The following is a 12,549-nucleotide window of genomic DNA, read 5'->3' on the forward strand; positions in this document are numbered from 1 at the left end:
CACAGCAAACTGTTGAGGCCAGTTCATTGGCTATGTTTAAGAGGGAGTTAGATATGGCCCTTGTGGCTACGGGGGTCAGGGGGTATGGAGGGAAGGCTGGGGCGGGGTTCTGAGTTGGATGATCAGCCATGATCATAATAAATGGCGGTGCAGGCTCGAAGGGCCGAATGGCCTACTCCTGCACCTATTTTCTATGTTTCTATGTCTGCTCTGGCTACAGTGGTGGAGGAGATATGGGGAGGGCGTGGTGAGTGTTGAAGAAAGTGGGGTGGGCGGGCAGGGGGAGAGCAGGGAATCTTGGAATGGTCGTGGAACTGAATCATCACCAACCAATGTCCAGAGAGTGGAAGCTACCTTCCTCTGCACTGTGAGATGTTAACTATAGGTTAGGCACCAAAATTAGTAGTTGAATTGCTATAATTTTGCTTAAGAGATGGAATGGTAGTTTTTTTTCGAGATTATTTTTCCTCTTATCGGTAACGTTCCCAATCCTGGTACAGCTACAACCCTGGCGGCTGAAGATGGTTCCGGCTTTGTGGACACGGTGAAAATCCGCCTGAGCTCCTACAAATCCCACAATCCGCTTTCGGCCGCACTGCTGTTGCGCAGAGCCGGTGCGGTGCTGTTAAGTGTTAGGCCCCCTCCTCTGCTCGTTAGCAGTCAGTCTCTGTGCTTTGTTCGCTCTTTTAGAGGAGAGCTGTTGAAATAACTAAGCCGTTATGTTATTGCAATCAGTGCTATTTTAAAGAGACGGAAAGGAATCCCAGTAGAGATTCCGCTATGGCAGATCACAATAAGGTAACATTTCGACAGGAACAATGTTGCACCTGCAATGAATGGTTTAACCTGCAGAGCAGGGGCCGGGCCGGGGAGGGTGGGACGGAGTTGAGTATGAAATAGACCTTTTCCAAGATGCACCCATTTTTATTCTGTAACAATAAATTCTGAATTTTATTATGAATTTCAAAGCATTGACAATCCGTGGGCCTCATTGTAGCTTAACGTAAGAAGGCGGTTTAAATAATTTATTCTAGACACCGACAGACTGTTTTAAAATGAGATAACCAGTATTCAAAATGGGAGAGGAGATTATAAATAATTGGTTTAATATAGATCGGTAAATTGGTCTAAGCATGGTTAAAATGGAGCAACTGTTTGGTGCCTTGGTACTTATTTATGAGTATTTTGTACAGTGTAATTTTAACTACCTTAAATCTGGTTTTTGAATTAAGTACGTAACAAGTTGTACCTCGGCGTGCTGGCTTTTAAAACGTACTGGTTTGAAGAGTCTGGCTGAGTTCCCGTGTAAACTCAGAACAGTGCACATGAAGACTTTACCGGGCTCCCTTTACCGGGTCCGGTTTATAAATAGGATTTGCAACCTAATCAGCATTTCACGACCAAAATGGTTAATGGCCCATTTGTATTATGGAGACCTTGCTCGGATTTGTTAGTACTGCTCCCGTCATAAAGCTGAGGTGTTAGAAATTGAGTATTTCTGTCGCGGGAATATCTGAAGGTGCTTGATTTAGCCCTTCCCAGAATTTGGAATTCTGTCAGCTGCCTTGGATGTGTGTGGGGGAAAAAAAAATTATATATATAGAGAGAGAAATGATTAAAAATTACAGCTTTGTAAAAGGCTTATGCCAAGCCTGCACGTAAATAGCAAAATAGGCGCTGGTGGTATTAGGTGTGAATTATGGTCTGTTACAGCAGGCCCCAGATTAAATAGAGTTATGGGATTTAAGGGTGTGTTTTCTAAGGCAATTTCTAAACTGTTCACTGGCAATGAGAGGAATGGGCCTGAATATCAGGTGGAGAGGGAGAGAGAAGCTGTCTGCAGTGGAAACCAGCGAAAGCAAAATGTATAATGATGAAATACAGAACCCGACCTTTAGTTTTAGATTGGGGAAAACGAAATTGTTGCAATCCTATTTCAGAATATGCAGTTAAATTATTTCTTCTGATCAAATATTGATTGGAAGTAAGTACAAGTATTTATTTTTTTTTAAATCCCGGATTTTCAGTTTGTGGTTTGTAATATCTCAAATGCAGGGACATCTGGTAACCTAGGTAACATAACATTATGCCTCTATAAGATCATGTGTTTTTCTTTTGCTCAATTGGAGCAAGTAAATAAGGACAGCAATGTTCTCAACATTCAACACCCATATTACCTGTAGCAGTTCAATCACCCAGCCCCATAACCCTGCCCTGCCTTTTAATAAAGGCTTAGGTGATATGTATGAAGAGACTGTTGTGCAAAGCTTAGTGAAGCTGTCCTATTTTCAGTTTTGGGGAGAAATCTTATCCAACATGATTTCTCAGTGGTGAGAATTAATACACTTCCTGAGCACAGGTGGCTCACCCACTCTGACTTCTAGATCAAGCAAAGTCTGAGAAACATTCTGTAGGTGATTACTTTAGGGAATATTTTGACCTTGAGTGATGAGTTTTGATATCATGTTGTTAAAATGTAGGTGAACCTAAACTTTTTGATCTTTGAATGGGTCCTATGGTCCTTGTATCTGGTCCACCATTCAATCAGAGAATGGCTGCTCCTCCAACTCACTCATTTTGCTACCATCTGTGTATTACCCTTTTTTTTAATCACTCATCTGTTTGTCCATATTTTTCCTGTGTCGTCTGGGTGGAAGAAAATGATATGGAGAGCAATGGGCTGATATAAAGCCTTAACAATGGAAAATGGAGAGGATTGCAATTGTCGTGGAAAAGGAAATGCATGGCTAGCTTATTCAAATGTTTACATTCAAAGCTGTTGTGACAGCTTGCAGGCACAGAATTTATTGTTTCTTCTTATTACTTACGTTGACACTTGTTTTAATAATTAAACAAAAAATGTTGCTGTAGAGAACAAGTGAGCCCAACAGAGCAATGTTAACTAGCTTCACCCATGGCATCCGCCACAGATGTGAGATTGTCCAACGTCTGTGACAATAACCACAACTGAAGCATTTAGAATCTTCTTCACCCAGAGGTACATTGTAGATATTATGTCTTTATCCTCTCCTGAGATCCTTGACATTTTACAACCCTTTCTTTAACTTTTTCATTGAGTTACTCATGGTCTCAAGAAATGCCTGGGCATGATGAGTACAGCAGAAGTCTGTAGTACCATCAACTGAGCATCAGTGAACAGGTATTTGGTTTCTGTAGGGTGACCACCTGGCTTCTGACTTTCAAGTTTGGCCTATTAAATGGTAACTCATAGATATTTTCGGAAATGTTCAACTACTCATACTTGAAAATCTTGAGCAGAATCTTAACCATTTCAACACATAGTTACAGGGGTGCAACCCTTTTTATGCCATGGACCCCTATCATGAACCAAGAGGTTCGTGGAACCCAGACTGGGAACCCCTGAGTTACAACAACATGATGCCATGTATATTGAGGAGTAGAAGTCCTTCTTTTTGATTTTTACCTAAGGGATTTCTCACCACCAGCACATATCAGAGCGAGGTATGCCTATTTTTGTGGATACAATAAGTTCAACAAAGCATGATGCCTCATTCTTCAATTTAAATAGTTTCTCCTTTGCCAACTGACCTCAATGTGTGCCATCTATAAAATGGTCTGTAGTGATTCATGAGGACTTGTTCCATCAAACCCGCCAAATCCAACAACTCTACCATCTAGAAGGAAAAGATCAGCAGTTGCATCAGCGACCCCAAACTCCATCAAGTCGTCTGTTATCCTGAGTTTGAAATCTATTCTTGTTCCTTGCACAGGTCTGCAGACATAGTAAATGTCTTGTCACCATCCTTGAGCAGTTAGGGTCACACAATAAATCCTGACTTGCCAGTAACATCCCATTAAGGATTTGTTTATTTTCAAAATAAATGTAAACTTGGGTCTTCTAAGGCTTGAGCAATAGTTATAGAGAAGTAAGTACAGCACAGAATTAGACCTATCAATTCATGGAAGTCCACGCTGACCATCAACCACTCATGTAAGTTCAGCCCACTTTATTCTGCTCACATTTTTATCAACTCTTCCAACATTATGCAGGAATCATCATTGTTCACTGTGGATTGACGTGATAGATATTGTGAAACATAGAAACATAGAAAATAGGTGCAGGAGTAGGCCATTCGGCCCTTTGAGCCTGCACCGCCATTTATTATGATCATGGCTGATCATCCAACTCAGAACCCTGCACCAGCCTTCCCTCCATACCCCCTGACCCCCGTAGCCACAAGAGCCATATCTAACTCCCTCTTAAATATAGCCAATGAACTGGCCTCAACTGTTTCCTGTGGCAGAGAATTCCACAGATTCACCACTCTCTGTGTGAAGAAGTTTTTCCTAATCTCAGTCCTAAAAGGCTTCCCCCTTATCCTCAAACTGTGATCCCTCGTTCTGGACTTCCCCAACATCGGGAACAATCTTCCTGCATCTAGCCTGTCCAATCCCTTTAGGATTTTATACGTTTCAATAGTGAGGGTAGAAGCAAAAAGTACTAAGGAGAGAAGTAAATGTGGCAGGCCGACAAATCCAGGGCAAGCATTAAAAAGGGCCACTTTTCAACATAATTGTATAAGGGCTAAGAGAGTTGTAAAAGAGCGCCTGAAGGCTTTGTGTGTCAATGCAAGGAGCATTCGTAATAAGGTGGATGAATTGAAAGTGCAGATTGTTATTAATGATTATGATATAGTTGGGATCACAGAGACATGGCTCCAGGGTGACCAGGGATGGGAGCTCAACATTCAGGAGGGATAGACATGAAGGAAGGGGAGGTGGGGTGGCGTTGCTGGTTAAAGAAGAGATTAATGCAATAGAAAGGAAGGACATAAGCCGGGAAGATGTGGAATCGATATGGGTAGAGCTGCGTAACACTAAGGGGCAGAAGACGCTGGTGGGAGTTGTGTACAGGCCACCTAACAGTAGTAGTGAGGTCGGAGATGGTATTAAACAGGAAATTAGAAATGTGTGCAATAAAGGAACAGCAGTTGTAATGGGTGACTTCAATCTACATGTAGATTGGGTGAACCAAATTGGTAAAGGTGCTGAGGAAGAGGATTTCTTGGAATGTATGCGGGATGGTTTTTTGAACCAACATGTCGAGGAACCAACTAGAGAGCAGGCTATTCTGGACTGGGTTTTGAGCAATGAGGAAGGGTTAATTAGCGATCTTGTCGTGAGAGGCCCCTTGGGTAAGAGTGACCATAATATGGTGGAATTCTTCATTAAGATGGAGAGTGACATAGTTAATTCAGAAACAAAGGTTCTGAACTTAAAGAGGGGTAACTTTGAAGGTATGAGACGTGAATTAGCTAAGATAGACTGGCAAATGACACTTAAAGGATTGATGGTGGATATGCAATGGCAAGCATTTAAAGGTTGCATGGATGAACTACAACAATTGTTCATCCCAGTTTGGCAAAAGAATAAATCAAGGAAGGTAGTGCACCCGTGGCTGACAAGAGAAATTAGGGATAGTATCAATTCCAAAGAAGAAGCATACAAATTAGCCAGAGAAGGTGGCTCACCTGAGGACTGGGAGAAATTCAGAGTTCAGCAGAGGAGGACAAAGGGCTTAATTAGGAAGGGGAAAAAAGGTTATGAGAGAAAACTGGCAGGGAACATAAAAATGAACTGTAAAAGCTTTTATAGATATGTAAAAAGGAAAAGACTGGTAAAGATAAATGTAGGTCCCCTGCAGACAGAAACAGGTGAATTGATTATGGGGAGCAAGGACATGGCAGACCAATTGAATAATTACTTTGGTTCTGTCTTCACTAAGGAGGACATAAATAATCTTCCAGAAATAGTAGGGGACAGAGGGTCCAGTGAGATGGAGGAACTGAGCGAAATACATGTTAGTAGGGAAGTGGTGTTAGGTAAATTGAAGGGATTGAAGGCAGATAAATCCCCAGGGCCAGATGGTCTGCATCCCAGAGTGCTTAAGGAAGTAGCCCAAGAAATAGTGGATGCATTAGTGATAATTTTTCAAAACTCGTTACATTCTGGACTAGTTCCTGAGGATTGGAGGGTGGCTAATGTAACTCCACTTTTTCAAAAAGGAGGGAGAGAGAAACCGGGGAATTATAGACCGGTTAGCCTAACGTCGGTGGCGGGGAAACTGCTGGAGTCAGTTATCAAGGATGTGATAACAGCACGTTTGGAAAGCGGTGAAATGATCGGACAAAGTCAGCATGGATTTATGAAAGGAAAATCATGTCTGACGAATCTCATAGAATTTTTTGAGGATGTAACTGGTAGAGTGGATAGGGGAGAACCAGTGGATATGGTATATTTGGATTTTCAAAAGGCTTTTGACAAGGTCCCACACAGGAGATTAGTGTGCAAACTTAAAGCACACGGTATTGGAGGTAAGGTATTGGTGTGGGTGGAGAATTGGTTAGCAGACAGGAAGCAAAGAGTGGGAATAAACGGGACCTTTTCAGAATGGCAGGCAGTGACTCGTGGGGTACCGCAAGGCTCAGTGCTGGGACCCCAGTTGTTTACAATATATATTAATGACTTGGATGAGGGAATTAAATGCAGCATCTCCAAGTTTGCGGATGACACGAAGCTGGGTAGCAGTGTTAGCTGTGAGGAGGATGCTAAGAGGATGCAGGGTGACTTGGATAGGTTGGGTGAGTGGGCAAATTCATGGCAGATGCAATTTAATGTGGATAAATGTGAAGTTATCCACTTTGGTGGCAAAAATAGGAAAACAGGTGTCATTATACACCAGTCATTGAAAGTGGGCATGCAGGTACAGCAGGCGGTGAAAAAGGCGAATGGTATGCTGGCATTTATAGCGAGAGGATTCGAGTACAGGAGCAGGGAGGTACTACTGCAGTTGTACAAGGCCTTGGTGAGACCACACCTGGAGTATTGTGTGCAGTTTTGGTCCCCTAATCTGAGGAAAGACATCCTTGCCATAGAGAGAGTACAAAGAAGGTTCACCAGATTGATTCCTGGGATGGCAGGACTTTCACATGAAGAAAGATTGGATGAACTGGGCTTGTACTCGTTGGAATTTAGAAGATTGAGGGGGGATCTGATTGAAACGTATAAAATCCTAAAGGGATTGGACAGGCTAGATGCAGGAAGATTGTTCCCGATGTTGGGGAAGTCCAGAACGAGGGGCCACAGTTTGAGGATAGAGGGGAAGCCTTTTAGGACCGAGATTAGGAAAAACTTCTTCACACAGAGAGTGGTGAATCTGTGGAATTCTCTGCCACAGGAAACAGTTGAGGCCAGTTCATTGGCTATATTTAAGAGGGAGTTAGGTATGGCCCTTGTGGCTACGGGGGTCAGGGGGTATGGAGGGAAGGCTGGGGCGGGATTCTGAGTTGGATGATCAGCCATGATCATAATAAATGGCGGTGCAGGCTCGAAGGGCCGAATGGCCTACTCCTGCACCTATTTTCTATGTTTCTATGTTTAATACGTGAACATGAACTTCACTACTGCCTGCATACAGTCATATGAATTTGTAAACTAAATCTAGCAAGGCAGTATTTGAATTATTAATGTCATTTTTCTCAAAGCCTTTTGTCAACATTAAATTTAGCTTGGTCATGCAAGCACTGGTGTCCTACCCAGCTGACAATATCAAAACAAAACATGATCTGCATAGTTTTCTGACCACATGGAATATTATATTTGTTATGAAACCAAGGTGATTAAATAAAGTCCATGTGAAGGACATCAGTATTGAGAAGATAAATCAGAAAGTTATGGGTGAGTGTCAAATAGAAGTAACAGTTAAAGTAGGGTAAACATTTCTCAGGTTCTAAGACTTTTCATGAAGGTGGTCCTCTAATTCTTTTGAGAGATGTGAGTAACATGAGTTTTTACCAGAGAAAGATTGCAATGTGTATACAGTATTCGTCAGCTCTAACTCAGCTACCTTTCACCTTCCTCAGGAGTTTTTAAGAAAGATTATAACTACACTGGCTGTGAAAAATGAAGAGGTCCAGAACTTTATCTATGTGCTGAAGCGAACCCTGAAGAATGTTGAGGTAAAACTGAGCCTTCAAACTCCATCCATGATTGGTAGCCAGTTGAGCTCTTCATAATATTTTTAACTTGTACCTGAATACTTCTGTTCATGCATGATGGCTTTGTAATGATATATTATTCCTAGGTAAGATCATCGCTAGTAAGAGGTGGTTTTTATTTCAATTTCCCTTCTCCCTTCTCTTCCCCCTCCCCCCCATTTTCTGCTTTCCACAGGGAGCGCTTCCTATGCTAATCCCTTGTCCATTCGTCCCTCCCCACTGATCTCCTTCCTGGCAGTTATCCTTGCAAGTGGAACGAGTGCTACACCTGACCCTACACCGCCAACCTCAATTTCTTGAACTTCTGGTAATGCTCTCCCCCTCCTTCACCATTCTCCATTCCTATTTCCCTCTCTTACCTAATCTCCTTACCTGTGCATCACCTCCCTCTGGTGCTCCTCCCCCTTCCTTTTCTTCCATGGCCTTCTGTCCTCCTATCAGATTCCCCTTCTCCAGCCCTTATCTCTTTCACCAATCAACTTCCCAACTCTTTACTTGATCCTTTCCCCCTGTCCTGGTTTCACCTATCATCTACTACCTTGTATTTCCTCCTACCCTCCCTCCACTACCTTGTATTTCTTCCTACCCTCCCTCCACCTTCTTGCTCTGAATTCTCATCGTTTTTCTCCAGTCCTGATGAAGGGTCTCGGCCTGAAACGTCGCCTTCTACTCTTTTCCATAGATGCTGCCTGGCCTTCTGAGTTCCTCCAGCATTTTGCATGTGTTATTTGGGCTTCCAGCATCTGTTTTCCATTTCAGTGTGTCTATTAGCACATCATACTTTTTTCCATCCCCCTTGTGCTTCAAGGGATTCAGCTATGCAGAATGGGTCAAAGTTGAGTTTATTGTCACATACACAGGTGCAATGCAAAACTTGCAGCATAGCATGAGATGTACAACATACACAAGAAAAACAACGAACAACATAAATGATTCAGACGGAAAGATCTGAATTTGCATTCTTGGAGAGTGGAGACTATGCAAATGAAGTTAGTCAGTTTAGAAATTGTCATTTTCGCCTACTTACAGAATCTGAAATTATATCTGCCTAAACATTCACACTGTAAATATTCTGAAACTGTTTTAAATTGTGTGGGAGAAGTTCTACATGAGTGATGTCCAAAACTAATGATCATAAATGTAAGTGCTGATCATAAATACGGAATTTGGAAGAAATTTCATTACCCTGAGAATACAGTGTGGAGTTTATTGCTGCACATAGTATTTGAACACTTTGGATGCGTACAAAGAAGCAATATTATAATTACTCATTGTACAAATTATTAATTTAGTAATTTTCACTTTAATGACATTGCCACTTTGGCTTTTGATTAATAATGCGATTTTTCTACTAGTACGACTAGCGTTTTCATTCATGGAAGTACATTGTATTGAAATAACCCAAGATATATTTTCCCTAATGGTTTTCGAGTTCCAAAATTTTGCTTAACGAAGCATGTTCCAGGAATGCATCCCTTAATGAACTGAGGAAGAAAGGAATCAAAAGGACATGCTAACACAATAGACAATGAAAAGTACAAGGAGCCTGTGACACAGTTATGCAGGAGGCGATGATTCAAAAGTAAAACTCCCAGCTTTCACAAAACCCAACAAGTTTGCGTTTAGGTTACGGCCAACTGCAAGGGAAGCCTTGCAATAACTATAGCCACATGACATGTTATAACATAAAAGCAGCTTTTTATTTTTCCATTCCACAAATATCAACAGGGAGATGAGTAAGAAGTGGCCCTTGTAATTAGTAACTAAACAGTACACATTGTGTCCAGAACCATATGAACAAGACATACATACTTTGATCCCTATGTTGCCAGTCCTTGTGCCTCTGAGCTTAAAACAGCTGGGAAAGGAAAATTGACTTGATCTCTTGCTCATTAATGTGGCCGGTGGTTGAGGACATGATGGGACTTTGTTATTATGCTCATTTGATATCTGGATGCATATACAGTATGTAGAAAATCGTGAAAATGAGTGATTAGATTCAACTTTATTGTCATTGTGCCGAGTACAGATACAAAGCCAATGAAATGCAATTAGCATCTAACCAGAAATGCAAAGAATAGTGCTACTTACAAAATAACTGTGAATAAAAAGTAAGTGCTACAGCACACAAATATAAAAGTACTGAGACAGTGCAATATGGGTGCAATACTGCTTAGCGCTGTGATGTGAGGTTCAGCAGGGTCACAGCCTCAGGGAAGAAGCTCTTCCTGTGCCTGCTGGTGCGGGAGCAGAGGCTCCTGTAGCGCCTACTGGATGGGAGGAGAGTAAAAAGTCCATGGTTAAGGTGAGATGCATCCTTGATAATGTTTCTCGCCTTGCCCAGGCAGCGTTTGTGGTAGATGTTCTCAATGGTGGGCAATTGGGTGTCGATAATCCGCTGGGCAGTTTTCACCACATGCTGGAGTGCTTTGCGGTCCGATACAGGACAATTGCCATACCACACTGAGATGCAGTTGGTGAGTATGCTCTCAATGGTACAGCGGTAAAAGTCTGTCAGTATCCTGGAACAGAGGTGAGCTTTCTTGATGCTCCACAGGAAATGAAGACGCTGTGTGCCTTTGATCAAGATGGATAAGTTCAGGGACCAGGTGAGATCCTCGGAAATGTAGACACCAAGGAATTTGAAACTTGGTACATGCTCCACTACAGCTCCGTTGATGTAGATGGGGACGTGAGGGTGGCTCCTAGCATGCTTGAAGTCCACAATGATCTTCTGGGTGTTAAGGGCCAGGTTGTTGTCAGCACACTACATGACAAGTGCTGGATCTCATCCCTGTAGGCCATCTCGTCATCCCCCTTGATCAGGCCAACCACCGTGGTGTCGTCAGCGGACTTGATTATGGAGTTAGAACCACGTACAGGAACGCAGTCATAGGTAAAAAGGGAGCACAGAAGAGGACTCAGCACACAGCTTTGAGGCACACTGGTGTTCAGGGTGAGAGTGGAGCAGGAGAGGTTGTCTAACTTAACTGATTGGGGTCTGTTAGTCAGAAAGTCCAAGGTCCAATTGCAGAGGGATGAGCTGATACCAAGGCAAAGATTGGTGATCAGCTTGGAGGGGATCACAGTAATGAATGCCAAACTAAAGTCAATGAACAGCATTCTGACGTAAGAGTTGGGGCTGTCCAGGTGGGTCAGGGCAGAGTGAAGTGCCGTGGAGATGGCATCCTCTGTTGACCTGTTGGTGCGATAGGCAAATTGCTGGAGTTCCAGGGTAGTGGCCAGACAGGATTTCAGATGTGATAGAACCAGTCTCTCAAAGCACTTTGCAATGATGGGTGTGAGTGCAACCGGGCGGAAGTCATTCAGGCCTGTGGCAGTGGAATGCTTTGGCATCAGATAAGATTTGACATAGTGATAACATTGTGGGATTTGCTGTGTGCTTGGACAGCCTCTTCCCAGCGTTCAGAATGAACGTATCTGAAAGAAACAATGTTTGGCTTGTTAATATTCAGCTTTTTAATATACACAGTTCAGGAGTTTAGAAATGATCATTTCAATGCCAGAAGTGAAAATAATTTGTAAATGTACACTTTCCTGAAAGTGTATTTGCATGTTTAATCGACCGAGATGAGTAAATTAATTTTGATGGTGGTCTCAAGCAGAAGGAGCAGAGTGCTGGCATTGCTGGTGTTCAGCTTCCTTGTGCATTCTGGTGTAAAAGCCCTGCACCCAATCTCCTCTGAGACTGGTGCAGGTCTTTGCAAATAAAACAGCACAGGCATTCTGTTTCAGAAAAGCTATAGAAACACATTTATTGAACACCAAAAAAGCTGAACACAAAAAAACCCTTTACGTAATTACATCATCACATCAGACCAGTTTCTTAAAGTGAAACCCCAACTCAATGTCATGATTGTAAATTATGTACATTTCCACCTGTTACCTTACCCTACACTGGCAGCGTCCCAGCAATATTCAATGTCAAGGTAGTAAATGGGCAGCTTTAGCAGTAGGTTCATTGAATTAGAATACAACAAAGGTCCTCTTAAATCTCTTAATTTACAGTAATCATGGAATCATGGCATAATATAAGAACAGATTTTACTCTTCCATTCCACAAAGATTATCAGGAATAGAAGCTATAAATAGTCCTTGTGGTTAATGAATATGTTTTCCTTACAATCTTTGTGGTTTGTCTTCACCAAAGTCTCACTCCAGGCAGCAGTGGATGTGCTGCAATACAGTCGGCCCTCCTTATCCACGAGGGATTGGTTCCGAGACTCCCCGCGGATACCAAAAAACGCGGATGCTCAAGTCCCTAATTAACCTATCACAGTGTGGGTGGACTTTAGGACCCAGAGCAGCACAGGACCCGCCGCCCGCAGTGTTTCTGTTCCATTGACTTATAATACCTAATACAATGTAATTGCTATGTAAATAGTTATACTATATAGTTTAGGGAATAATGACAAGAAAATAAAGTCTGTACATGTTCAGTACAGACGCAACCATCGTAGCTCTTCTGGGAAAGCTGATGCCAATTCTC

At 42.4% G+C, this 12,549-nt stretch overlaps 1 protein-coding gene across 1 annotated transcript in view; it reads left to right on the plus strand.

The window, feature by feature from the left end:
* The first annotated feature begins 625 nt into the window (after positions 1-625).
* Positions 626-12,549, plus strand: part of fsd1 (fibronectin type III and SPRY domain containing 1) — a 50,063-nt gene continuing 38,139 nt past the window's right edge. The window contains exons 1-2 of the mRNA XM_063032236.1: positions 626-798; positions 7,905-8,000. Coding sequence (XP_062888306.1) covers positions 781-798; positions 7,905-8,000 — 114 coding nt within the window. The 5' untranslated portion in view covers positions 626-780. The remainder of the gene's footprint in view (positions 799-7,904; positions 8,001-12,549) is intronic.

The sequence above is a fragment of the Mobula hypostoma genome, chromosome 24 (genome assembly GCF_963921235.1).
Source record: "Mobula hypostoma chromosome 24, sMobHyp1.1, whole genome shotgun sequence".
NCBI classification, from domain to species: Eukaryota; Metazoa; Chordata; class Chondrichthyes; order Myliobatiformes; family Myliobatidae; genus Mobula; species Mobula hypostoma.